This window comes from Barbus barbus, assembly GCF_936440315.1.
Source record: "Barbus barbus genome assembly, chromosome: 40".
NCBI lineage: Eukaryota > Metazoa > Chordata > Actinopteri > Cypriniformes > Cyprinidae > Barbus > Barbus barbus.
Window position 1 is genome coordinate 10,475,974 of NC_136718.1, and position 27,599 is coordinate 10,503,572.

Genomic DNA, 27,599 nt, shown 5'->3' on the forward strand with positions numbered 1-27,599 from the left:
ATTTGGAGATGTTGAGACAGCAGCTTGTCAAGCATGGATTCAACATTTAATATGAACGGAGCTGTGAAAATGTGTTTGCTGCAGTGTGGCTGAACTAAAGCAGTTCCGCAAAGAAGAGTGGGCCAAAACACCACTATAGTGCTGTGAAAGACTGATTTAAAGGGGCAGTTGGTTTTTACATGGGTGATGTTGGATAATTTTTTGGCTTCAGTTAAATAAACGAATAAGAACTGCATTATGTGTTTACTCAGGTTGCCTCTGTTTTAGAGTTGTAAAACACAGGAAATCATGATGGGGGCAAACACTTTTCACAGCAGCACATACAGAGCTGTTTTGCTTTATCATTACAAAACTCCCTGTTGAAGAACGTCTTTACAAACATGTATTTTTATTAGTGTTTGTGTATTTATCTGAGCATGTTTTATAATCAGTAGAGAACATAAGCTACTTGTAGTTTTGACGCTAGCATTTCCTTTTAATAAATGCTAGAAAATAAAATGCATTGCTTCGTTTTGCAGTAAAGTTGAACTGTTTGGAGTGTATTTATGGCTGCATTTATAGAGAAAAGTGTCAAATCGATTGAGAAAAACTGTAAAAGCATTTGCCTGTTGATGTTGATTTTACTATTTTAGTGCTGTTTGTGTACAGTGCAATGAGGAGTCACTTTAACCATGCTATATAAAATAAAGTTTATTATTGTTATTATTATTTACTAAATAGTAAATGAACATTAATAAATTAGGCTATAATAAATATCACTATTAGGATACCATAATAAAGTAGGCCTAATTCATATTCCTTCTAAAAAAATAGCCTACTTTCTTTTATTTTCAGTGTTTAAACTTTCTTAATTTTACATTTAGAAAATATGAATGAAACGTGGAACCTGCGCTGCGTGCATCAGTCAAAGCAATCCTGCTGGTTTCCAGAGAAGGAGGATGCTATCAGCGCGGTAAAGACAGTTGTCACATACGTACTCGCAGCCGTCAGCACGGATGAAACTATTGGTTCAACAGGATAACGCCATGGGGGGCGGATTCTCATTGGGTGACAGCTGCTTAATCCGAGAGCTCAACATTTTTTAACATCTCCAGTTTAAGCGTTTATTTATGGATTTACGCTGGGAGAGACTATACACGCGAACGTGAAACGAAATTAAATGGTCTGTCGGAAATTGAGGAGTCGTCTAAATCCTCAGTAACGTGAGAACGTGAGTAGCTTTCATGATATTTCCATGTTGAAGCAGTGATGAATGAACAGCACCATGTGAGAGTATGATAACTGTGTGTAAAGGGATGCAGTAAAGAAGCACTGGCCAGACAGCATCTCGAACCACAGCCGATGGTGGCTGATGACACCTCTGTCTCGGTAGGTCTGGTGGTTATGACACTGTACTAAATGCTCAGACAATGAAATGCAGTGCAGACGACAAAGAGTCTGGACTGCGTATGTCCTCCACCTGTTTCCAGGATGCCAATGGAGACGCATGCTCATATAAACACAAACCACAGGTCGCAGTATATTGTTGACAATCGACTAGCGGTGATTTTAATGTGTTATATAATGTCACACGAAACCTACAGAAATTGTCCAATCATTAATAGCGTGTTTAATCCTCAAAAAATCTTCAGTGAGGGCGTAAGGAATGACAGTAGGGGTACACAATAGCTAGCTACACAATAGTTCCCCCTGAACAGCATCAATGCAGTTTCCAGCATCAGGCTATTCGAGGACAACATTTTGCGATGTGTCCGAATCTCGAATGAAACGTTCGTTCATTTGAACCGGTTCGCGCGAACCGCCGAATGGTTTTTAAAATGAACTGTTCGAAAAATTCGATTCGATAATTCTGCTTTCCTAGCTGTTCTCGAGCAACGATGCAACGTGAAAATGTGATGAGTTATATTTGATCATTTGTTATATTAGAATTACATAATACTCACTCATGCGCCGTGTAACATGACCGGTAATTGGGATTATAGGAAGTAATCACAAATCCACGTGCCTCTGTGGCCCTGCAAGGAGCAGTTGTCTTTTTATATACACAACATACACAGAACGTTCACCTGATGTTAGAATATTGTTCCCTTTTTTCCTATTTTTAGGGAAGCAATAAGATAACGTTTTGTAACCATATAAGTAGGCTAACTAAAAATTACTCAGTAAATTTGCCATTAATTAATTACTCAAATTAAATTTTACTTAAAAATATGTTTATGGCAATATACATTGTTTATTGCAATATGTTACCTACGACAATTTTTAAAACAATTCGGGATGCTGTTTATGGCTTAAATTATTATTATAATTTTTTTGGACAGGTGTGTAAATTGGTTAGTTTGCATTTATATTTATGTAATATTTTCATATTTAATTTTTTTATATAAAGTCAAAACAAATGATTTATTATTAGATATAGAACTATAATTATAAAACATGAGTGTTAAAATTATAATTAAAATTATTATAGTTCATACAATGACTCTTTATCAGTCATTCATCACTCCTGAATAAGCCTTGAATGCACTCCTCTCCTCCAGAAACCATTCAGCACTAATGATTAAGTGAAATACGAATCGCTAAACAAAATACAGAAAAAACTGTTACATAGTGAAATATTATTGTAATTTCTAATATTGGTTTCCTATTTTAATACCTATACTATAAAATAGCATTTATTCCTGTGATGAAAGCTGTATTTTCAGCATCATTACTCCAGTCTTCAGCGTCCCATGATCTTTCAGAAATCATTCTAATATGCTGATTTATTATCAGTGTTGAAACTGTTGTGCTGCCTCATATTTTTTTGGAACCTGTGTTACTTTTTTCTTTGATTCTTTGATTAATAAAAAGTTTAAAAGAACAGCATTTATTCAAAATAGAAATATTTTCTAACAATAGAAGTCTTTACTATCAATTTTATCCATTTAACACATCCTTGCTGAATAAAAGTTATTGAACTTTCTTTAAACTTTTTTAAAGTATCTTTAAAAAAGAAAGAAGAAAAATTCTGACCCCAAACCTTTGAATAGTTTATATTATAAAACAAAATCTCTATTTTGACTAAACACTGTTCTTTTTTACTTTTTTTTTTTTTTAAATATCACAGGTCCCAAACAATACAGTATAAAAAGGATCACGTGACTCTGAAAATACTGCTTTGCTTCGCAGGAATTAATTAAATTTTAAAGTATATTAAAATAGAAAACATTTATTTTAAATTGCCATAATATTTCACAATATTATTTTGTGAAATAATATTCAGTATTTTTTATCAAATAGATACAGCCTTGATGAGCATAAGAAACTTATTGATCCAAACGTTTGAACTGCAGTGTATTGTACAATAAAAATGTTTTCTCAGGTAACCTAAAATGTACATTTAGTTACATCAAGGGTCAAATCAAATATAAATAGCACATTAAAGTTAAAAGTTACACACTTTTTTTGTGTGTGTGCTGTACAGGTCTGGTATAAAGAATGCTTTTGCTCAGGTGCCTGAAAAGTCCGCCCAATAGAGAAAAGTTTTGCTCAGCAAGAAAAAAAATTAGAGAGGACATTGCTCCCACGGGTCCTTAAATTTGATACAACTAAACTGAGTTTTTAAGGCCTTGGACAGTTTTAAGTGCGTTAAATGGTATAAGAAACAATTTTTCAAATTGCCTTAAATTAAGAATTCTGCAGATACCTTGTAAACAGTCAAATAAAACTCTCTCCTTGATATTCGTTGATATTTGTGTATTGAAAATGTTTTTGATTGACATTTATGGCCTTTATTTTATTTGGGCTAGTTAAATAATTTTCGGGCTACCAAAATCTGAAGAGTTTCTGCCCGAAGGGCTACCAGGGATTTTGAAATTTTGCGAGCCCTGAAAATGGAAAAAGGAAAGTGGCTAGTCATTTAGTAGAGGCTTGTATCCAAAGCGACTTACAAATAAGGACAACAGATGCAATCAAACTCAACAAAAGAGCGATAATCGTAAGTGCTGTGACAAGTCTCGTTTAGTTTAACGCAGTATACGATATCTTCTCTTTCTATGTTTAAATCTAAGCTTAAATCTTATTGTTTCTGTCTTGTTATGGCAGTCAGTTAACCCACATTCTCCTGTGCCAGAGGCGAAACCTGGAGTGCAGAGAAACTGATTGGCTGATTCTGTAGGTCATTCATTCCACTTGGTTACACCTATGCACAGACAAGTTTACAGCTAAATGATGAGACAAGCCCCTGGAGATATGGAACACTTAGTCTGCATGCATGCTTCTAAAAGCACAACATATACAGCATACATGCCTTAAATGATATGGCTGTAAATTATCTATACATTCATGCAACTTTCTCTGTGGTCAATGCATGTTTTAAACTGTTTCCTTATATGCAGGATGTAGTAAGATCAGCTGTTGCTATTGGGTCAGAGACTTCCCTTGTCTGTTTCCATCACATCACTAGGTCTAGACTGCATCCCTCAAGGCCATGCAGCAAAACCCTGGTAATGCAAGTCTCAGTGAAAGATAGAAAGATTATCTTTTGAATACAGGCATGTGAATGCAGATATTATTTAGATTACTTCCTTGTTCAATGGAAAAAAAAATAGAAAATTCTAGAGTTTTGCCTCATAAAGCTAGCTTTAACTGCTATCTCCCAACTGATATTGAGTTTTGTACTGTGCCTCAGCATAGGCTGTTTTATAGCTTTCCAGCCAGTGATAGAGCAGGGTAACAGAAAAGCAGGGCTCTGATTGGTTGACCTGCTTTGCCATAATTCGAGAGAGGTGAACGTTGTAGGAAGCTTTATTTACTGATGGAAACATGCTTGCACTTTCAGTTTTCAGGTTTGTGATTATCATATTCTTTATTCTTTGTTTTTAAATGTTGTCTGAGATGATCAAGTTTAAATGTTTTCTTGCACTATACTGTACTGAAATACTGTTCATATTTTCTATCTATCTGTCTGTCTATCTGTCTGTCTGTCTGTCTATCTATCTAGCATATATTTTTGAGTAGTTTTTAAGGCTTGATTTCTTTAATGGAATCTACCTGAATAAATATACCTGTAAAATCTCTTAAATTATTTAATCAATGGCAAAATGAATTTTATTCATTCATTCCTGTTTGTATTTGACTTTGAATTATCTTGCGCAATTTAAAGACTGTTCACAGCTACTATACTATATACAGCACTGGCATTAGCAAAGCTACTGTTCATTGAAGAAAGTGTCATGCCTCATAGTGTTAGTGCATGCAGTTATCCACAACCTAACCATAAGCCCTACTCTTCTGCACAATAAGTGGTAAGGACAGAAACTTCCATATAACAGAACCTCTTTCAAATGTCAAACATACAGTAACTGCACATTAAACATTAACAGATGTTTTCCTTCACTCAAAAATACATTAAATAGCACTTAATTTCAATATTTACTCTCCATATGCACAGCATGCTGGGAACTAGCAATCACCACCAAAATAAAACTGCATAATTTAACAAATTCTTACTAAATAAATAGATGCCATTTTTTTCTTCAATTTTATCAGCTTAATCCGTGTCTCAATTCAAGCCTCAAAACTGCTTAAGTTTCCTTAAAAATTAGGAAAATATCTCTTGGTTTTATTAGTGGAATGTTCTCAATATTTTCTATACAACACTGAACCACAAATTCTTTAATAAAATATGCACACTATTTTTAAATAGTATCTTAATTTTTTAAATGAGAATTACAAGACCCATGATTCATTTTTATTTTTATTTTTGCAGTGCATACATCATTTTTTTCTAAGAATAGACCTATAGGCAATACATTGTGACAGATTAAAGAATAGAAAAATAGTCAAATAGATATTACTAAACATAAGCCTATCACTGACTGACCTACAAATTGCACTTATTTTTTTTTATAATTAATCACACCAAATTAAAACATTAAATAATATACACTGTAAAAAATATGTGACCCTGGCCTGAACCACAAAACTTTATTGAGATTTATTCAGCTTATTATCTGAATAACAAGCTTTCCATTGATGTATGGTTTGTTAGGATAGAACAATATTTGAGATACAACTGTCTGAAAATCTTAAAGCTGAGGGTGCAATTTAAAGTTGTCGAAATGAAGTTCTTAGCAATGCATAATACTAATCAAAGTGTTGATATATTTATGGTAGGGAATTTACAAAATATATTCATGGAACATGATCTTTACTTAATATCCTAATGATTTTTGACATAAAGAAAAATCTATAATTTTGACCCACGCAATATATTGTTAGCTATTGCTACAAATATACCTGCACTACTTATCACTGGTTTTGTGGTCCAGGGTCACATAGGCTATTTGTAACACTTTAGATTAGGGAACACTATTAATTAATAATAATTTGTTGCATTTATATAGCGCTTTTCTAGACACTCAAAGCTCTATTCACTATTAGTTGCTTAATAGCATGCATATTACTAGAATATTAGCAGTTTATTTGTACTTATAAAGCACATATGTCTTATTCTGCATGACCATATTTAGATCCCTTAACCCTAACAAATACCTAAACATGACTACTTTATTACTATCAATAATTAGTAATTGAGGAGTTTATTGAAAGAAAACGTTTGGTAAATAGTGTTCCCTAATCTAAAGTGTTACCAAAATATTTTTAGAATTGTAAATAAATCTAAGATTGTTGGAGAAAATCTATATTGGTTTTTCTTCCTAAAATTTCGTTTAATGGATTATGCCGTTTTCTTTTTTTAATTGTTTGTGAAAGTTACAAGCAATTGTTTACTAGCAAATAGTGTAAATCCTACACTATTTTTAGTGTACTTAAAATATTTAAAACAAATTTGATGCAAATGTGCTTGTTCCTGGACTGTAGCTCACACAAGAGAAAATGTGATTGCAACATCAAAGTCATAGGCTTTATTCCCAAGGAATGCATGAATGAACTGATAAAATGTGTACCTTGAATCCTTAAATACAATGTTTTTGGATATTAGTGCCTGCTAAATGCATAAATAAAATACAAAAACATTTTTTGGTTACATTTTGTAATAAACATATTTGAGATTAACCATACGCACCCAGCACCTAAATCAGCATTATTCAATGTTTAAAAATAGATGTTTGTGTGAATGTTTTACAGATAAGGCTTGCTTCCCAGAAATCCTAAAAAAGAGTGAAAGTGCCGTTCTCGCGGTCTTGCTTTGTTTCCTTGTTCTTTTCATATTTTCGCAATTCATATCTCACCATATGACCATCCAGCGCAGTACAAAGAAAAGGGAAGGAACCTGCACTCCACAACAAACACCATGTTCCCACCCTGAGACTCACCCTAAGCTCTCGCTGATGTTATCCTTCCCTTCGTTTGATCACACGTTTAAAATTAGAAATGAAAGAGTTCATAGAACACAAGAACAAATAATTCGGCTTTTTTTATTAATCTCATTGTAACGAGGCATGAACCAAAGCTCTTTTGAAGACAGAGCTGAGAAACAATTCGCTCACACAGCCTCAGCTGCACCACCACCATTACTCTTAATGCTATAGTAACTCCACAGCTTTTCAACCATGTGTTCATTATTCATAGATCCATGCTAATGAGTCAGAAATGAAAACCAGGAACTGTAACGGCAAAGACTCAGTTCCTCAGATTTTTATGACAATACTGGTTTGGGGTTTCTCTGCATGTGGAGAGTGTTATTGGGAAACTGTTAAATTAATATAATATAAAACCTGGAGAAAGCTGTTAACATTCCCATTCACCTCTACTGCCACATGATTCATGGGCACTCAGTTCCACATCCAGGTTGTATTTTCACCTAAAACATTTGACAAAACTGTATATATATATATATATATAGTATTTAAAACAACTTCTAGTTAAATGAAAAATATTTAATTAGTTTATTATAGATTATTATTATTATATAGATAATTATTTATTTTATTTTTTGTGGTAGGGCACGTTAGAGTGTTAGCAAGGCATATGAAAATCTGAACTGACTGGGACGGCAGAAATTGAACTTCTTCCTCTTTGGTTTGCTAGATAAATACATTCATGAAGTGTTAAGTGTCATGAGTTAAGAAGAAACTTCTGAGGTGCTGATCGTCACATGTCAGGTAGATACAGTGGGCAGGACTGTGCTGCTTCGGTGATAGATGTGAAGGAGTGAGAGGCTGGGGTGACTCATTTCGGGGCTGTCTTGCTTGCTTCTTGTCTCTTTTGCTGCTTGTACTCTCTGATTATTTGCACAATCAAAATCTCAGACTGTTTTAGACCAATGAAGTATCTGAGGAACCGAGGTAGGCAAAGTTGCTATTCTTTCTGTGTGACAACTGTAATGCAGTTCTTGGCTGTAATATGTCATGTTTTTATGCTTTGTAACATTTAGAGCCTAAGTTTCATTTCTAGGGAATGCATGTACTCATAAAATGTACTGTGTAACTTTATTGCACTGGAACTTGCTTTGGATTAAAGCGTCTGCCAAGTCAAGTGCAATAATAGCAAAGCATTTGTATTTGTTTTGCATGGGTGCAATTCTATGGAGTGAACTTTGTTCAAATAATGGTTGTAAATTATTTTACAATGCCAATGCATGAATCACAAAGCTGCTGGTAATTATGTGTCAAAAATCGAATGTGAGCAGAGATGTTTGGCCAAGTTAATTTGCACATACAAGGAACTTAAATTTAGTTAATGAGTTTTTCGCAAGATCGAAGCATTATATAACCAACACAAATGTCTTAATAGCCTTAAGAGGTAAAACTTGCCTAAAATTGTACACATTACGTTTGTATGCCTGTGCTCTTAATGGCACTGTTGCATTCTCAAAATTGTTTCTTTTTCAAATGAACACATGAGCCAAGGATACTGAATTAGTTAAATAAGATTATTATCCCTTCCTAATTCTTCCATTTGAAACACCTTGAAGGTCAAATTTGAGCTTGTGGTGTCATTCCACATACTTTATCACATTACTTGTTGTTGTACTTTGCCAGCCATTGGCTTCTGCCAGGATATATATATATATATATATATATATATATATATATATATATATATATATACACACATGTATATATGACCGGTTAGGTGTCCATCCAGCTACAATGGGAAATTAATTAAAAAACACCCGTTCATTTCAACTCTGTAAGGGTACAGATACTCGAAGTAAAAATATTCAATGCAAGACTTTCAGTGTAGCACACACATGTACTGAATGAATGCAGCATTGTTTTAACTCCTGCATGTGCGGAACTTCTGTGTGTGCGGAACATGAATTGAAATATAATTTTGAATATTCAAAATCTCCTAACGGTCCTGCGGGCTACTGTAGGTCAGCCGCACTCTGGAGAAGGAGACATAAAGGCTCTGTCACAGAGAGCACAGTGTGAGTCTAACATGCCAGGTGTCTATCCCAAAAGAGTGTTTTGTGGACCGTAGATGGCATGCAGAACTAAGCCCTGCTCATTAGAGTTTTTGGGGTCTGTTTGGAGGTCACGGTTGACTTCACTGGATAAAGAGAAATTATTTTATGCCTTTTAATTGACACTGTCATAAAGGGTGCATATTACTACCTTAGAGTAATAAAATGTATCCTTAAGGAAGTAATACTCTCATGGTATTACTATGAACCCTTTAGGGGTAAAGAACAACCCTTAAGGGACAAAGGTGTCACTTTAAAGAGACTGCCCCACTGACAGGCTGCTGTACCTCTATGCTTTTTTTGCAAAAACAATTCTGAGAGAGTATGGAAGCTGTTTCTGCCACAGAATCAAATAAATAAAAAGGTAATTGTGACTTTTTATCTCACAATTCTGACTGTTTTCTTTGCAATTTATCCTTTTTTTTCAGAATTGTGAGATGTAAATGTAGAATTCTGAGAAGAATATAACTTTCGATTCTAAGAAAAAAAGTCTGAATTGTGAGTAGGGGTCGACCGATTATTGGTCTGGCAGATTATCGGTGCTGACACTATGCATCTTTATGGTTATCTGTATCAGCTATTTTCAAAACCGATTTGCCGGTAAAATATTTTAAAATCATTTAGAAATTCAGAAAGTTTTTGTTTTAATCTGTAATAATCAGCATCTGCCCTGAAAAACACACATCGGTCGACCCCTAATTGTGAGACAAAAGAAGTCACAATTACATATTTTATTTTCTGTCAGGACCACTATCGTCAAAGATGATTGACAATTAGCATATAGTTTGGATTGGCGGAATGGTTCTGTTCTGGGCAAGAACTCCCTGCCTAGCATGGATGAGAGCAGGGAGAGCAGCGATACCCCCCCCAGGGTAAACAGAACAGAACCAACAAAAGTATTGCAGTTTTGTTAAGAAGTTCCTGACTGATCCTGACTGACAGAGGAGGAGTTGGGGATGGAGGAGGGTAATTTGCTATTGAGCAATGCGAAAACTGCTGATAATACTGACGACCTTATATATGGATGCTTAGATAGGTATCGTATTCCTATAGGTAGATGGGGATCAGCTGAGAGTCAGCTGATGTGAGCTTGACTAACGTGACCTGCCAGAACTAACGCTACGCTCGATTTTTGTTATTCTGTGGAATAAAAAAAGTGTGATGTGAACTCAGAATAAACTAACAATTCTGACTTTTTTCGCAAAAGTCTTACTTTATTTTGAGTTTATATCTTACAAATTCTGATATTTTTTCAGAATTGTGAGCAACAAAAGTCCCAATTTTGAGATAAAAAGTAGCAATTATCTTTTTTTGTGGTGGAAACTGGCTTGAATAGATTTGTTTTTGGAGTTTAATAACTTAAATGATTTACTGTGAATTTACTTCAGTTGGTGACAAACTTATTAATTGTCTCTTTCTCTTTCTTTGCAGAATTTTGATTTCCAAAATCTGTATAACTTCAGTTTAAACTGTAAGAAACTCCATTAAGGGATCCTTTTTCCAAAGACTGCCATCGTATCACTCTGCAAAACTACACACAGAATCAGTGTTTCCTGTGGAAAAGTTTTTTTTTTCTTACTCTTCACAAAGTCTGTCACAGTGCCCACTGCTGGGGCCATGCCCCACCTGCTGAACAATGACACTTCCTTCAGCTCCAAACAAGAGCTTCTGGTCCTACATGACAGTCCATTGGGACCCAGCCTGGACACACCCAGCCCAGTGGAGTCCCAGGGCTCTGGTCCAGGCAACCCATCTGGAGATGCCCACACTGTGCTCCACAAGACAGGCAAAAAGGGGATTGACCTCACAGAGCCACCCACTGGGGTGAAGTTTGTTCCGACAGACTCTGAGAATCTTTGTGGATGGGGAGCACTGACCCCACGGTGTATCCAGACCTTCAACACCCCACACTGGGTTCTCTTCTTCCTCTGTGTGGCTTCCTTCCTTCAGGGCATGATTATCAATGGCTTCATCAACACCGTCATAACCTCCATCGAGAGACGTTTTGACCTGCGCAGCTACCAGGTCAATCTATTATAAACTGTCATTTGTATAGTTAGAGGGGTCTATCGTACCATACCGCTTATATACATTACAAGATTTTTTTTTATTTTACTAGTATAGATTGATATTGGATGTTGCATATTTAATTGTGCATGCTCATTTTCTAAATTTTTACGTTTAGATTATGTTTGCCAGCATCTAATGTTCCCTTAAAGTTAATCTTTAAAGCTACTAGTACAACACTCTGACATGTAATCCTAAAGCATTGGTCTTAAACTCAATTCCTGGAGGGCCACAGCTCTACACAGTTTAGCTCCAACCAGCTCAGGGTTGTTCCAAACCTATATGAAGATATTTCTTCTATTGAACACAAAAGAAGATATTTTGAAGAATGCTCATAACCATTGGCAGTGACCATTAACTTCCATAGTTTGGAAAAAATTAATAAAAAATTCTATGGAAGTCAATGGCTACCACCAACACTTTTGTTATCAACATTGTTCATAAGTGCATTCTTTTGTGCTCAGCAGAGGAAACAAACTCAGGTTTGTAACAAGTGTATGATGAATAAATGATGACAGTATTTCACTTTCTTGGGGTGAACTGTCCCTTTAAGCAAATTTCAACATACATATCCCATTTCATACTGTACATTATGGTGTTGTGATGCCTAAATTCACTTGTAGCATATAAAATGATTAATTTTAGTTTTCAGTGTTTTATTTTGAACTACTTTAGACAGAATAGTCTAAAATTGCTTATCGGTTATAACATAAATATTTATCTGATATTTGGTATTGGCCAGAATGATAGTGTTGTTGCATTAAAATGAACCATTATATGTTCAAAAGGCTTATCATTTTACTCATATTATTTTCTATGAAATATTACTGTTCACATGGCCAGTCACAATTTTTAAGGATGTTCAGTAAACTTTTGAAAATATTGATTTGACACACATTTTTGTAGTATAATAGTTTTTTTTAAACAGTAAAAACAGTAATATTGTAAATATTATTACAAATTAAAAGATCCGTTTTCCATTTTAATTTATTTTAAACTATTTTTATTTATTCCTGTGATGGCAAAAGCTGAATTTTTTTCATTAATTATCACTTAAGTCTCCATTGTCACATGATCCTTCAGAAATCATTCTGATATGCTGATCTGATGCTTTTTTCAAGATTCTTTGATGAATAGAAAGTTGAAAAGAATATTGAATATTAAATCAGAGAAGCAACCATCTTGCATATCACAATAGTTTATGGGTAATACTAGTCTAACACATTATAGGATAAAAGTATTCAAATTGGGATTTATGTACACCTCGGCATTATTAACACATTGTGTTGTTTGTGTTGCTGTTGCAGGCGGGACTCATCGCGAGCTCCTATGACATTGCTGCTTGTGTGTGCCTGACATTCGTGAGCTACTTTGGTGGTACTGGTCATAAGCCTCGATGGCTGGGCTGGGGTGTGCTCATCATGGCACTGGGCTCTCTGGTCTTTGCCCTTCCCCATTTCACCACACCACCCTATCAGGCGAGAGTCCCGGAGCGTATGGGACTGTGCTCGACCAATCATGCCGAGACGTGTGTTGGCAAGGAAAGTGGGCTCTCGGCTTACCGCTATGTCTTTATGCTGGGCCAGTTTCTGCACGGGGTCGGAGCAACCCCTTTGTACACCCTTGGGGTCACCTACCTAGATGAGAATGTCAAGTCAAACTACGCACCTGTATATATTGGTGAGTGTGATGACACCATAAAAACATGAAAATATGTACTGTATTAGGCTGATATTAGAAACTTTGTTCTGCTTGGCCATTTCCCCTACTTTTACATCTATATTACCTTTTCCATCATCTAACATTCACTAGCTTAAAGATTGATTAAGTGGTTAATTTTATATGAAATTAATTTGATTAGTATAATTATTGATGATAAAAACCCAGAATCAAGACAAATTATATCAGAATTTGGGAAAAAACAAAACAGATTTCCAAGGGCCTTATTGTTGAAATTCAATTGAAGCACTAAAATTTAATCAAATTGGGGCCCTAATATCAGTGCATCCCTGTATTAATAGGACTTGATTTTGTCAGAGGGTTTTTGTTAGTTAATGTGTAGCTGATTTCAAAAGTACTCAAGCACTTCGATCTATATTCTAAAATCCTTTCGTGTGATTTGTCTCTTGCATTACACGGAAAAACCTCAATAATTGATATTTGCCCTCAACGAACCCTGTCAGTTTGTCCCACTCAGGCTTTGACGCACCTAGTCATTTTCTTTTGTTGTTATCAGTGAGAGCCACTAGTTTCCACCTTGGACATCAATAAAACCTCCTTCCATTGTTTTTCCCTAGCGTCCAGTTTTCAAAGGCCACTGAGGACAATCGCTACCCTGTTTGCCCCTCTCCAGACATAGGCACTGGAAATACAAACTGCTTATTGTGTCTTTTGATCAAAAACATGAATCGGTGTGAGAAACCAGATCAGCTTTCATATAACTCAGGGGGCAGAGGAGGGAGCCACAGAGACTTGATATGCTTTCTTCTGTTTTCTCAGGGATCTTCTACACAGCTGCCATTGTAGGACCTGCGGCTGGATACTTGCTCGGTGGATTCTTTCTCAACTTCTACACAGAAATCGACCAAACGTAAGTGGCTAATGAGTAAGAAAATAAACAATTCAGCAAATTAATACTCACTTTATTAAAATAAGTAATGTACAGTATTACATAAGCAGTGACAGAATTTGCATTTTTTTATGAATTATCCTGAAAAGGCTTTCACAAGTGTCCGCCTCCTAGTGTTAAATAGTTGAATTGCATCTAATCCTTATTTAAACTCTGATACACATTTATTATGCACTGATATTAACACTCTGGCCAATACCAAAAGCTTATTAATTAATTAACGCAAAAAACTAAAATTTATCTAAAGCAAAGGTAATCTATTATTGAAAATGAGCATGCATAATATATATCCAATAAAAAACAGAGAAATAAAATTATAAATTATGTAAATATGAAAAATATATAAATTTGTCAAAATTAGTGTTAACGCAGGCGATTAATTTTTCCAGTTTAATGGAAAAAGTTTAAATAAAAAAAATTTAAAAATAAATCGCTGAGCGTCTTTACAACCACATCATACAGGAGACAGATGCACTTTACTTCACCTCAGTGCCAGGCGTTAGTCAAATAAGCACAGAAACGGTACAGGTGTTGAGGAGCTTCAAGAGAATTTTCCTCTCCTCTCAGCTGTTATACTGTGCTTGTAGTCCGTGCTCTTCAATTGCACGCACAAATACGGCAGCACACTCTGTAGCCTGTATCATTTCATATTAAAGTGCGAATGAAACTAAGAGCATGCGTGCCAGATCTGCGTTGCGTTCAGCAGCGGCAGCTCTTAAAGTAATAGCAGCCAAAAAACCTAGAGAGCGACCACTGGTGGCAATCAGACGAAAGGCCACGGACCGGATTTGTGACAGACATTTTTTATAATGGGTTTATGTCAAGATTTTTTTTTAACTTCACTTAAATTAGTTTTTTTTTTTTTTAAGTCTAATCAATGTTAAAATTAATAGCTCTCAATTATACTGTAATGTTAGTATAGTCAACCTGACATATAGTCAGTGGTTAAATATTAGGTAGTATTGGTATCAGTGATACTTGCCTTCAGTCAGAAAAAAAGATGCCATTAAACAAAATATACTGTCTTTTTGTTGTTTCTACATTAATTTGAAGATTGAATGTGAAATAATTGCAATATAAAAGTATATTTATAAACTTTAATGTTAGGTGGGATTAATCGCGATTAATTTCAGAAAAAATGTACGATTAATTTGTTAATTTTTTAAGAGTGACAGCACTAATATAAATATAATAACTGTCATTGACCGCTTTCAAACATCCTGTATCCTGTATCCAAATGTCATGTATCCAAAATATAAATACCACAAAATATGAATGCATAAATAGGAGATTAAATAACAGAAATGCAATTTAAATTTCTGTAACAGACTAGGATTGATTTGGACCTTGTGACTTGAAGAATACAGATTAAAATCTAACATAACGCCAATAACAAAAAATGACAAATTGCTTTAAATACTAAACTTTGCACATTCTAAAGCTAAATTTTCTCTCTATTTCTCTTAGGACAGAGTTGACTCCAGAAAACCCGCTGTGGGTGGGAGCTTGGTGGATTGGTTTCCTGGCAGGAGGAGCGGCAGCTCTGGTCATCGCTCTGCCTATACTGGGTTACCCACGACAGCTACCAGGTGCTAGCCACAACTGCGATTTAAAAGAAGTCAATTGACTGCAGTACAGTATAGTATTAGTGTGAATAACAGTCTCACTTTCTCTATCTTGTAGGCTCTCAGCGGTATGTGGCCATGCGGGTCTCAGAGGCCCACCAGCTGAAGGATGGCAGTCAGATCACTGCGGCTGATCCTCAGTTTGGCAAAACAGTAAAGGACATGCCCAGGTATGAACATAAGACCAGGGAGAGGAAGGTTTGTTTCCTCTGCTGGTTTTTCAAATGTATTAAAAGCCATACTTGTGTGGCTATATACTGCATTTCACTGTCTGTTATCATGTGCTGTACCACCATGTTTATATTTAGACATTTCGTTGATGGGAAGTAGCTGAGGTTGTAGTTTTCTTGTCCGGCAAGTTCAGCGAATTCAGATGGATGATGAGTCCCTAGACGATTTTTAAGGATCCAGGAAATTAGCACTTTTCACTGACACTTTACATTTAAAGATCCAGCAAACTGCCACGTACGAGTTATTGGGTTGTCGTTTTTCATTTGGTTTGCTAGTTTTCATCTGACCGCAAGTTTCCGCTAGATATAATTAAAACCTTCAGTTGTTTTCCTCTCCTATGTCCAGTTTTCAAAGGCAACTGAAAGACAATTGCTGCATTTCACCAATTGGTCTTTCAACCCAAATAAAAATTTTAAAAAAGCACAAATCAATGCTGTCAGTTGATGCCGTTGTATATTATCGAGGCACGATTATCTATGAAATTGAAATGTTGGAATAGTTGGCCAAGAGATGTCAACTGAACATCATGTGACGTTTTAACTTAAAATGCTAGATAGAATCATTTAAAATGCATGTTTTTGGCCCTATGTGAAACAATTAATTTTTGGCCAGCTTTTGGTCTAATCTAATGTGAAAATAAGTACACTTAAGCATACTTTTAAAAAGAGTACATAAAACATTTAATTGCATATTAAACAGTTGTGTTTGTAAGAAAAATAAATCCATTATTAATGCATTTTAACTTTAAACCATCCCTTTTGGCCAAAATATCAGTCCATAATCCATAATAATTCTTCCTCTAATAAAAAGTCCATCTCCTGTTGTCCTCTCATATCAAAATCCACCAGTATATGAGTTTAGAACTGTTTTGGACTACTTGTGCTTGTAATCAGAGCTTGACCTGTACATATTCCGATTCAAACAAGACAATGTTTTCACTTGAGAAAGCAATAAAGTGGATGGACCTGAAGCAAAATGTCTTGTATTTGTTTAGTACAAATGCACAGCTTTAAATAGATTTTGGGTGAACTGTTAAATTGCACTGCCAAATGCACAAACGATAATTAAAAATATAATGAGTTAAAATGAACACTTTTGCTTAAGAGTACTAAGTAGCGGTCTATTATTAATATGATATTTTCTGCAAGTACATTTAATGATTGAATTTCTTTCTTTTTTTTTATAAGGAATTACATTGTAAAATTCTGAAAGTTGTGAGTTGTTCGCAAGAAATCATTGAAAGGATTGAATAAGCATTTTTCTCTCTTTTTCTCTATAGGTCAATGCTGCTTCTTTTGAAGAACCCTACCTTTATCTTTCTATGTCTCGCTGGTGCCACAGAGGCCACGCTCATAGCTGGAATGTCCACATTTGGCCCCAAATTTCTAGAGTCTCAGTTTAGTCTGAGTGCTTCAGAGGCAGCAACCTGGTTTGGTAAGAAACACATGTCAATCAAACTCAATGCCACACCCTCTTTCTCAAATTACTCTTAGCATATAAGAAACAACTACACCGAGTTGTTTTTAACTCCATCTTCTCATTCCAGGTTATATGGTGGTACCAGCTGGTGGAGGAGGCACCTTCCTGGGTGGCTTCATTGTAAAGAAGCTGAACCTTCGCTGCCGTGGGATTATCCGTTTCTGCATGCTATGCGCAGTGGTCAGCCTGACGGCTATCTTCATCTTTTTGGTACACTGTCCTAATGTGCCCATGGCAGGAGTAACTGCCCCATACTACAATAACTTTACACACAACCACTACAGAGCCCCCTACCTGCAGAGAGAGATCCACAACAACAGGTATGAAACCATTTAAATTCATTACTGTTAGATATAGGGCCAGATTTACTAACAGCTTGTGCCAGCACAAACCGTCTTCTGGCATTAAAATAGTACTGTCAGGATTTGCGCAGTGAAGAATTAGCACTGAAAAGGCATGGACATAGTTGTTTTTGTGCCTGACCTTATTGAATTTGCATTTGTAGAAGTTTCCCTTTCAGATGCAAAATTATTCAAATGAATCACGCAATGCGATTTACTAACGTTTGCGCTCGTCAAATTACTGGTATTTGTGCCATTATTTAATGCCCAAAAAAGCATGTCATAAAGCAGGCCGTAATTTGCGCTGCTCTTGGTAGATTACGCTGGCCATTATGGAAATTATATGGCTGCGTCTATGTTCTTTAATGTGCGCATTGTTAGTAAATCACCTGCAGAATTTTCCCCTTCCATTGGTGTTTTTATGGAATTGCGCTCTAAAACTAATTTGCCCTGTTTCGTAAATCTGGCCCTAAATCTTTGGAAGTTTCTTATCTGTTTTTTAACCCTACCATCAACCCCAGTGGTATTCTGTTGCTACGCAGGCCTGGGAGAATGAATCAGCAGAGAATTGGGGCACTACCAATGCATACTCAACTTTATTCAGGAAGATAGGTCATATTTATACAAACGACAACAGTCAATCATTGTACAATATTCAGGCGTTATAAGCATTGCTGAGTAGGTTACTTACAATTTGTAGTCCGTTACTGATTCCAAAGTACATGACAAAAATTGTAGTCTGTAACATAATCCATTACATTACACATTTTAGGTAATATAATCACGCTACTTTTTGATTACTTTTAGATTGCTTTTGAGCTAGCTCATTTATCACATTGATTTAAATAGGATAATATGGTATCGTATTGATATTAAAATACAAAAAGAAAGAAAATATATTTCATTTATTGTAATTAACAACATGAAGTACATTAAACATTACGTCAAGGTTTTCTAAACTGGGGTTCGTAAAGGCACTGCAGGGGGTTTGTGAGTTTATAGAAAAGCTAATATTTAATTCAGTCATGAAAATTGTCAAATTAAAATATATCATTATAAAATAACAACAATAAAACTATACTATAAATATGAAATATAGCTGCCTGTCATGTTACCATTAACTAATGTCAGATATAAATACAAATAACCGTGAACATGCAAATGTGTTACTTAATTGAAATGAACTTATCTTAAAATCTCACGGGGACTCCAAGCAAACGCATTAAGTGAAAGTGGTTTGGCTGACAAGCTAATGGTTTAAATTAATACCCAGAGCAGGAACAAAGAGATTGACTGACAATGTGTTATTGATTGTTTGAGGTGAGATTCAAAACCAAAATTATTTTCTCTCCTTCTCAGCTTCTCAGATCTGGGCAACCTGACCTCAAGCTGTAACATTGGCTGTCACTGTATTAAGGAGTTGTTTAACCCTGTGTGTGGTGCGGATGGAGTGATGTATTTCTCTGCCTGCCATGCTGGCTGTAGCTCCCTCAACCACACATATAGCCTCAGAGGCAGACAGGTACACGGACCCCATGTTCTACACTTTCTCAGTGTCACGGAATTGATATTTATGAGCTTGTATATGAAGGCATATTGTAAGTTTCAGAACATGATACTACACAGAAGTTTTAAAACTAAGCATCATAAATGTTTTCGATTATGTGTTGTTTTGGTGCAAAGAAAAAGTTAACTTTTATAAGAGGTCTCAGAAAAAAATGTGAATTTACAGTGTATCTTATTCTTGGCTATGAATTTGTCTGTATTGGTGTGTGTTTATGCATTCATAGGTGTTCTCTGGCTGCAGCTGTGTGGTAGGGAATATATCATGGGGAGAACAAGGTTTTGCTGAAGAAGGGAGGTGTGTGTCATCCTGCAATCACATGCCAACCTTCCTCACCTTCCTCTTCGTCATCATCTTCTTCACTTTCCTCTGCAGCATCCCTGCACTTACTGCCACACTCAGGTATGACCGTTGCATATAGACTATGGTTCAAAAGATTGGGATCAGAAAATTTTGCTTTTATTTAGCAAAATTTAATTTAATGCTTTTATTTAGCAAGGATGCATTAAACTGATCAAAACAGTTACTGACAGTAAAGACATTTATAATGTTAGAAAAGACTTCTATTTCAAATGAGTGTTGTTCTTTTTAAGTTCCTATTCATTAAAAAAATTTAAAATGCTGTTTTACTGTATTTTTGATCAAATAAATCTAATCTTGGTGAACATTACAGAAAAAAAATCATAAACTTTTGAACGGTAGTGTAGATTAAAATGCAAAATAAATGTGATTAGTTTACGTGACAACAATGTAGCATGCTGCTTTTGTGCATACTGTTTAAAATCGTAATTGTATTGTAGAATAATAGCTACTCTTTTCAATAATAATAAAAGTTTATTGTTTAAGTAGTAAGCTACTGCTGTATTTCATTCCAAACATACAGAAGATAGTAGGATCTTTTCTGGCTTACCTTATAATACAGGTGTTTGTCTTTATAGCCTAATGTAATTGTCTGTCTTCTCCTGCAGGTGTGTTCCCGACAGTCAGAGATCGTTTGGACTTGGAATCCAGTGGATTGTAGTCAGGACTCTCGGTGGCATCCCGGGCCCTATAGCGTTCGGCTCGGTGATTGACATCTCCTGCCTGCTGTGGGAGGAGCAGTGTGGGGAATACGGCTCCTGTTACCTGTACCACAACTCATCCATGAGCCAGTACTCGCTTATCGCAGGCATCATCTACAAGGTAGAGAAAAACACACTTGAAAATATCGGAAAATTATGCAAAAATGTTCGCTTAGAAACCCATGCTGACTCATTCCACATTTAATACACTTTAGCTTGTATGAAACTCTTGAAACAAACTTCTCATTTACCACAGGAGGCCATTTATTTTGCAGCTCTAAATGGCCTTCAGTGGTATGTTGTGTAGCAAATTAGCTCAAAAGGGAATTGTATATAAATAATTACAATTAATTATGATTAATTACAATTATTTATATCGGCTGACAGTAATAACTGTCACAGAATTAAATTGCCATCAGCTGATCTGTCCGTCCAGCGAACATTCATTGTAAGTTCGTATCAACTCTAAGAAAGGATATTTCCTTGGCCACAGAAAATACTTTCCTATTAATGCATTAGAGCATGTAGCGAGGGTCAAAATCGTAAAGGGACATTTAATATGCAAGGAAACTCATGTAATTTGTGCACACAACTTTTATTAACTAAACACTAACGCAGACTAGTCTAACAAACAAACAAACATACAATCACTAATACGTGGGGAAAGGGCTAATGGGAGTTGATGGATGAAACCATCAGGAAAACAGAGAAAGTCATTTAACCACCTGAGTAAAACCATCAGCACCATTTATAATGGGTCTATAACTTATACTAAACCTCTATTTGGTTTAGTTAAATGTTATACTTGCACTGCCTTTGGTCGGGTCGAGTGTCCAGAATGCAGTCTCAGATGAAAGTCTTAATGGTTTCAAAGTTTTGGACTCCCGATCACGTTCTTCCGGGTTGAAGAGTGATGAATTCCAAAGATGTTCTGAGGTAGAAATGTTCTTCCAAGTAGTGAGTGGAAAAAAAGCTAAGAAAGAGATCTGCTGAGGTCCAAGGAGCTTGGTTGAATGGAAAGACAAGGCCGCAAGGCCTGGCAAAAAACTTAAGTGTCCAGAAGAGTTTTAGCTCACATCCTCCTGGGATCTAACAGAACCGCAGACTGCCTGGGCGTCTCTGAAGTGAGAGCTTTACCTGCTATACAGGTCACACATCTGGGGTGTCAAAGAGCCAATGGAGTCCTGAATTTTTGGAGGGAAAGTTTTACGCTTCTTTGTCTCTGGACATGGTAATTTGCACAAGTAATTCAGCTGGGTTAATGCACAAACTTCTAAAGATTCTTAAGACACTGATATGTTGCATAGGTATCAACATGTAATATTCACTCTCAATTAGATCATCCGAAGACGAATTGATAGAGCCTAAACATGATGCAGCTAGAGTGATATTAACTATTGATCTAAAATAAGCATGCATAAAATGGTGTACAATACACAAAAATATATACAAGAACAGTAATAATATACACAATGACCTGAAGATATGTGTGCTCATTCAAATAAAGGTTTTTCTATGAATTAATTAGAGAAGATTCCATTTTATGACGTAATGTGTCTTTCCTAAGAGGAAGTGTTGCTCTACCCACATTCCACTGAGCAATAAAACAAGTCTTATCAGAAGGGTTGCCATGAAACCAGGGGCCTGGAGTCATTGACAGACATACCAGCACCAGTATGTATATTGGGTGGAGGGTCTGTAACCAATTGTTAATCTAATAACTAATTGATTTGTTAAATCAAATGCAAAATTGTGTGTGTGATTGGTCAAAATGCTACAGTTGACAAGCCAGTTTTCAGAGTTTCATAAAAGCTAAAGTGTACATCAAGTCAGAAACTATTAGAGAAAAAGCTTCCATTTTGATAATTTAATACAAATGATATTATCAGCATAACAATTTGCGTGAAAGTTTATTGGAATAAATAGCATATGTCATTGTCTTTATTTGATTTGTTGTCATTTTTAATAAGAGTGAACTAGAAGAATATTCTTTTTTTTTAATCATTTTCGATAATAATGCTTTTCACTTTTTTTGCATTAAATTAATTTATAATAAATACATTATAAATCAGAAAAATCACACATATATGTACACATATACTGTATATTCATTCATAATAAATTACAATAATATATATGCAGTATATATGTGAATTTTCAGCAGCCATTACTCCAGTCTTCAGTGTCACATGATCCTTCAGAAATCATTCTAATTTGCTTATTTGTTCAAGAAACATTTCTTGATGTTCAGATGTTGAAAATATCTGTGCTGCTTAATGTTTTTGTGGAAATCATGATACATGTTTTTCAGCATTCATTGATGAATGTTCAAATTCAAAATAAAAGCATTTATTTGAAATGTAGAAATATTTTGTAATATTATAAATGTTGTTACTGACACATAAATATTTAAATTTCAGATATAAATTAGATTTTTCAATGTGACCACAGTTGTAAGACATAATTCACTTTATTGTGTTCACATCAACCCCAAGGCAACTTTTTAGTGAACTTGAGGACAAATTCCTTCAGCTTTCACTTATCTAATTTCTCTGTTTGTTTTTTTCTCTCAGGTTTTAGGCACTACTTTCTTTTTTCTGGCCGCTATGCTCTACAAGCCGCCCCCAGAGTCTCCTCAGAGCAGCTGTGAGAGCACAGATGTGGGAGGGGGAGAGGCCAGAGACCTGCCAATCAAAGACCTCCCCGCTGAAATAATCTCCAACCCGCACGCCAAATTATGACCTCTACATGAGTCTACAATTACACCGACACCTCACCTCAAAGTGTGCGTGTACGCGTCTGTATGTGTGTGTGTGTGTGTGTGTATAAGGTCAACACCATCACTGTTCACTGTGCCCCGTGCCGCCGGCTGTACATCGTTCCCAACATGCATTTGTGATATGTTCCCATATACTCTCATTGGCCCACCAGTCTCAGAGTCCACCGCCCGGACATGAGGACTAAAAGCATTTATGTCACAATAAATGAACAAAGGTCAAAGGTGAAATCAGAGCATATATGTTACATAAACAGAACCTACCAAAAGCCAACATAATCTTAATTAGACAAGAGATTATTTATGCGTATAAACTGATATTTATATAATTTAAATGTCAAAGAGCATTTTTGAAAGGAAAAGCCATAGATGATATGGAAAAAGAGCACTTAATATAAATGTAATGGAAAGAGAGTAATATAACTGTGGAGATGTTATAACAAAGTGTTAAGATATTATTAAATATTGAATATAGTGGATTCAAATGCTGCTCAGTTATACAAAAAAACAGACAATTAATTACACACTGTGCCTTTAAAAAGAGTTTTACATTAGACAGCACAGTTAGAAAGAGATATTACAGAAAAAAGAAAATATCCATTAAAATATTCAACTCACAAACCCTTAAATCTCTCTAAATTGCACTTTAAACTCACTTCACTGATGGAAATATACATCTGAACCATGTACAGTAGTGAACAACATGCCATTAAACCAAGTTTCGTCCTGCAACACAACATTACAGTTCTAGTCCACATTCTGATAGCATCTTAAGCATGTATGACTTGTGATTCATGTATTTGATTTTCATAAATTATGAATATTTTTTACATTTTAAAATGTGCCAAAATACTGTAGCTCAGGACTGAGCAGGACAGAGAGCCAAGTGATGAGATGCAAGTGAGAGATCAAGAGGCAGCAGGTTTACAAAATTAACTTTTTGCAACTGTATACCAGGTTGAACAATACCACCCAAGATGGGATATTCCTAAAAAGCACTTCACTTTGAGATTACACTTAAAATTATTCTTGCACTGATTTTCAGCTACATTTAGAATGGTAGACTGTAAAACATAAAAAGATACTTTCTCGGTTGTTCATCAAATAAGCATGCAGATTTGTTTGTTTTGTTTGTGTGTGTGTGTGTGTAGTAGGGTTTTTTTTTTTTTTTGGAACATAAAAGTACCCCAAGCTGCTTAAATCCAAATATAAGAAGAATAACAAATATCTGCCACATGAACCTAATTTGCTTATATTAAGTGCTACTAAAACATCTCACCAATGATACTTTATGTAGAGGTTTTTATTTATTATTACATGAATTTGTTAGGATTAATTTTCTAATGTATCGGAACTCTGAAGTCTCTTATTATGTTTTTTTCTTTCCCTGATGTGATGGATTTTGAGACTCATTACATCAACTCTCTAATGACAAACCCTGAATGACAATGATGCACTCAGAAATTGAAGATTTGCACAATGAAACTGAACATCAAAGATGTTTGCAACAACAAAAAGTAACATGATGTTTGTATTTGAATTTGTGTTGGTTCATGTGTATTTTTTACTCCAATGACTGAAAGAAATGTGTCTTGTGTCACAAAAGGAGTTTGCGAGTGGGCCTGTTATTGTCTTTACTGATATTTGTTTGTTTGTTTTTTTTAACCACTGTGATTCTAAACACTTGTAATTAGTTTTGGTACTTTCTTTGTCAAGTCATTTTTTATGCAGACGTTTCGATAAAAGTTAAGCAACAACACAAATACAAACAAAAGCAAAATGCCATTTTATTTCTAACTATATCTGTCTATATATGTGCACAAACACACAAAGAGACACATGAAAAAAATTGCTTATTTAATTAGTGACCTAGAAATCTAAGTGCACAGTTTATTTCATATTCATTTTGTCAATTGTTTGTTTTTAAAATCCTAAAATGTATTTATTTATTTTGAGTTCTAAATTAAATTTGAATCCTACATTTTTAATACAGCATCAGACTTTTGGGCCCCAGCCTATGTTTTAAAGTACCATTGTCAATTAGTCATTAAACAATAAAAAATTGGAATATATATTTTACACATAATTCCATGTTTTTCATTTAGAATACATCAACTTATTTGAGCCAACCTATTTTAGTTAGATTGGGTCGATTTAAATGTACTAAAGCCATGTAAACATTTAGCCACTTTTAACTTTCATCAGACTTTACTTTTAGGTTTCTTTTTTTTCCCCCATTCAATTTCATATGCAATATTCAATTAATTAGCACAGCTACTGCTCACTGAGTGAAACAATATATGCCATAGTCTCTATGTAGCAGTTCAGAAAGCACCACAACCAGTTTGTTGTTGCCACTAGATGTCACTAGCAATACAGTCTTGTAAATTTTTCCCACCGACTGAAATGACAAGAAATCATTCTTGGAAAGAGATTGTAAAAGTCATAAGAGATAGAGTTTGCTCCACAATATATGACTTGTGTGAACACACAGATAAAGAAGGTTTAAAATCATGCTCTGAAGATATGTTCAAAACATAAGGATTTCTGCTGGAAAATGTCTCTGGAATTAGCTGTGACTGCACTTCATCTTATCATTAGATTTGCAAATCTACAACTTATATCTTGAGTTTGAGTTGTAAAACATCAAAATGTTCGAGCTAAAGATAAGAATTTAGAGTGGAATACTAATTTATAGTGGAATACAAAAGGTAAATATCTTTAGAGGACAGTGACTGTTTCAGGTGATGTCAAAAGATATGGAGAGGCTTTTGTGGCAGTGGAGGAAAGATAAGAAACAAATGAAAGCACTCAGATGGGAAAGGCAGGGCTAGAATTGAGGTTTACGTTCTGCATGATGTGAGGTCATGAAGCAATGGGAGCGAGTTAGAAGACAGGGAATACACGACACGGCTGTTTATCATGGATCATCGCACTGCAGAATAAGATTAGTTTACCATGAGAATATGTCTGCATGAAAGAACCATATGAATCTTAGTGCAGCTAATAATAAATGACGGTTGTCATTACAGCTCAGCACAAGATTAAATCCAGGTGGATTTCCATTTCCCTGAGAGTGACACAAACAACCACAACATCTTCACAATTTCAGGAAACATTGTAATCAGCTCTAAATAAGAGGCTTACCTGAAAAGCACAGACACTGGCTGGCTCTGTTACATCTATTTCATCTATACGCTTAGTGTCGCGACTCAAGGCAGACTTTTAATGAAGATCAATCCATTATCTTAATGCACAGTCAGTGAAACGCTCATTAATAATGATGCAGGCATGTATACTCAGTATTTGCTAATTAATCTTCCCTTGGGGAATTACGATGCAGTCTTAGTCTGCAAAAGTCTGTTTGCAAATCCGTTTGTATATGTATGTATGTGCATGTATTATTTGATCTTCAAATGTGTCCTTGCACTGAATAAGTGACAGTCCATTTGATGAATTTTAGAATGTTTGAACTGGGTAAAAAATGTTTGAATTGGGTTTGAATTTAGAATGTTTGAATTGGGTTTTGTGTTTAATAACAGGATGCTTGTCAAGATAGTAGGCACATGCTAGAGATCATGAGAGGTCAAACACAAGGCCAAAATGTCAAACACAAATAGATTAAGGATGTCACTATACCTGTGGTTGTTTGTACTATTTCTATGGCAAAGAAGAAGGCTATCATTAATTATTTTCAATTAATTGATTGACCTGCTTCACAAAACGTGTCTAAATGATTCATTCACAAATCAGACAGATTCGGTTCCTGGGTCCAACTGACTCAATAATCCGTTTGCAGCAGTTAACAGTGAATATTATTGGTGAATTATAATTTAAATATTGGTTTGTTCATTACATTAAGCTCAGAAAACATGCAATTTGGTGCACAAGTCTCTTATGCTCACAAATGCTGCATTTATTTGATCAAAAATACAGTAAAATTGTGAACCATTATTATATTTAACTGTTTTCTATTTGAATATATTTTAAAATGTATAATTTTATAATTATTAGATGAATTTTCAGCAGCCATTACTCCAGTCTTCAGTGTTACATGATCCTGTAGAAGTCATTCTGATGTTCAAAAAACATTTTGTATTATTATCAATGTTAAAAACAGTTGTGCTGCTTAATATTCTTTTATGGAAACCAATATAGATTTCAAAAGAACAGCACATTATGTAACAATGTAAAAGTCTTTGTCACTTTTGATCTAGGTAATGCCTCCTTGCTGATTTAAAGTATTAATGCCTTTTTAAATATATCTTGAGCAAGGCACCGAACCCCCAACTGCTCCCCGGGCGCCGCAGCATGGCTGCCCACTGCTCCGGGTGTGTGTTCACGGTGTGTGTGTGTGTGTGTGTGGATTTGTTCACTACTCACTGCTGTGTGTGTGCACTTGGATGGGTTA

The 27,599-nt window shown here is 35.2% G+C and overlaps 1 protein-coding gene across 1 annotated transcript; it reads left to right on the top strand.

Moving 5' to 3' along the window:
• The first annotated feature begins 1,045 nt into the window (after positions 1–1,045).
• Positions 1,046–24,948, top strand: LOC306859138 (solute carrier organic anion transporter family member 4A1-like). The gene is made up of 12 exons (XM_079400002.1): positions 1,046–1,210; positions 10,847–11,440; positions 12,790–13,162; positions 13,982–14,072; positions 15,579–15,700; positions 15,795–15,906; positions 17,247–17,401; positions 17,514–17,766; positions 19,147–19,309; positions 19,578–19,753; positions 20,320–20,533; positions 22,986–24,948. Exons 2-12 carry the CDS (start codon positions 11,033–11,035, stop codon positions 23,151–23,153), a joined length of 2,235 nt encoding a protein of 744 aa, XP_079256128.1. The 5' UTR covers positions 1,046–1,210; positions 10,847–11,032; the 3' UTR covers positions 23,154–24,948.
• The last annotated feature ends 2,651 nt before the right edge of the window (positions 24,949–27,599 follow it).

Excerpts from the sequence above, each read along its gene's own strand:
- LOC306859138 (XM_079400002.1), top strand. The coding sequence starts at position 11,033 with ATGCCCCACCTGCTGAACAATGACACTTCCTTCAGCTCCAAACAAGAG. Across the intron at positions 14,073-15,578 it reads TACACAGAAATCGACCAAAC|GACAGAGTTGACTCCAGAAA; the intron begins GTAAGTGGCTAA and ends TATTTCTCTTAG. Across the intron at positions 15,907-17,246 it reads ACAGTAAAGGACATGCCCAG|GTCAATGCTGCTTCTTTTGA; the intron begins GTATGAACATAA and ends TTTTCTCTATAG.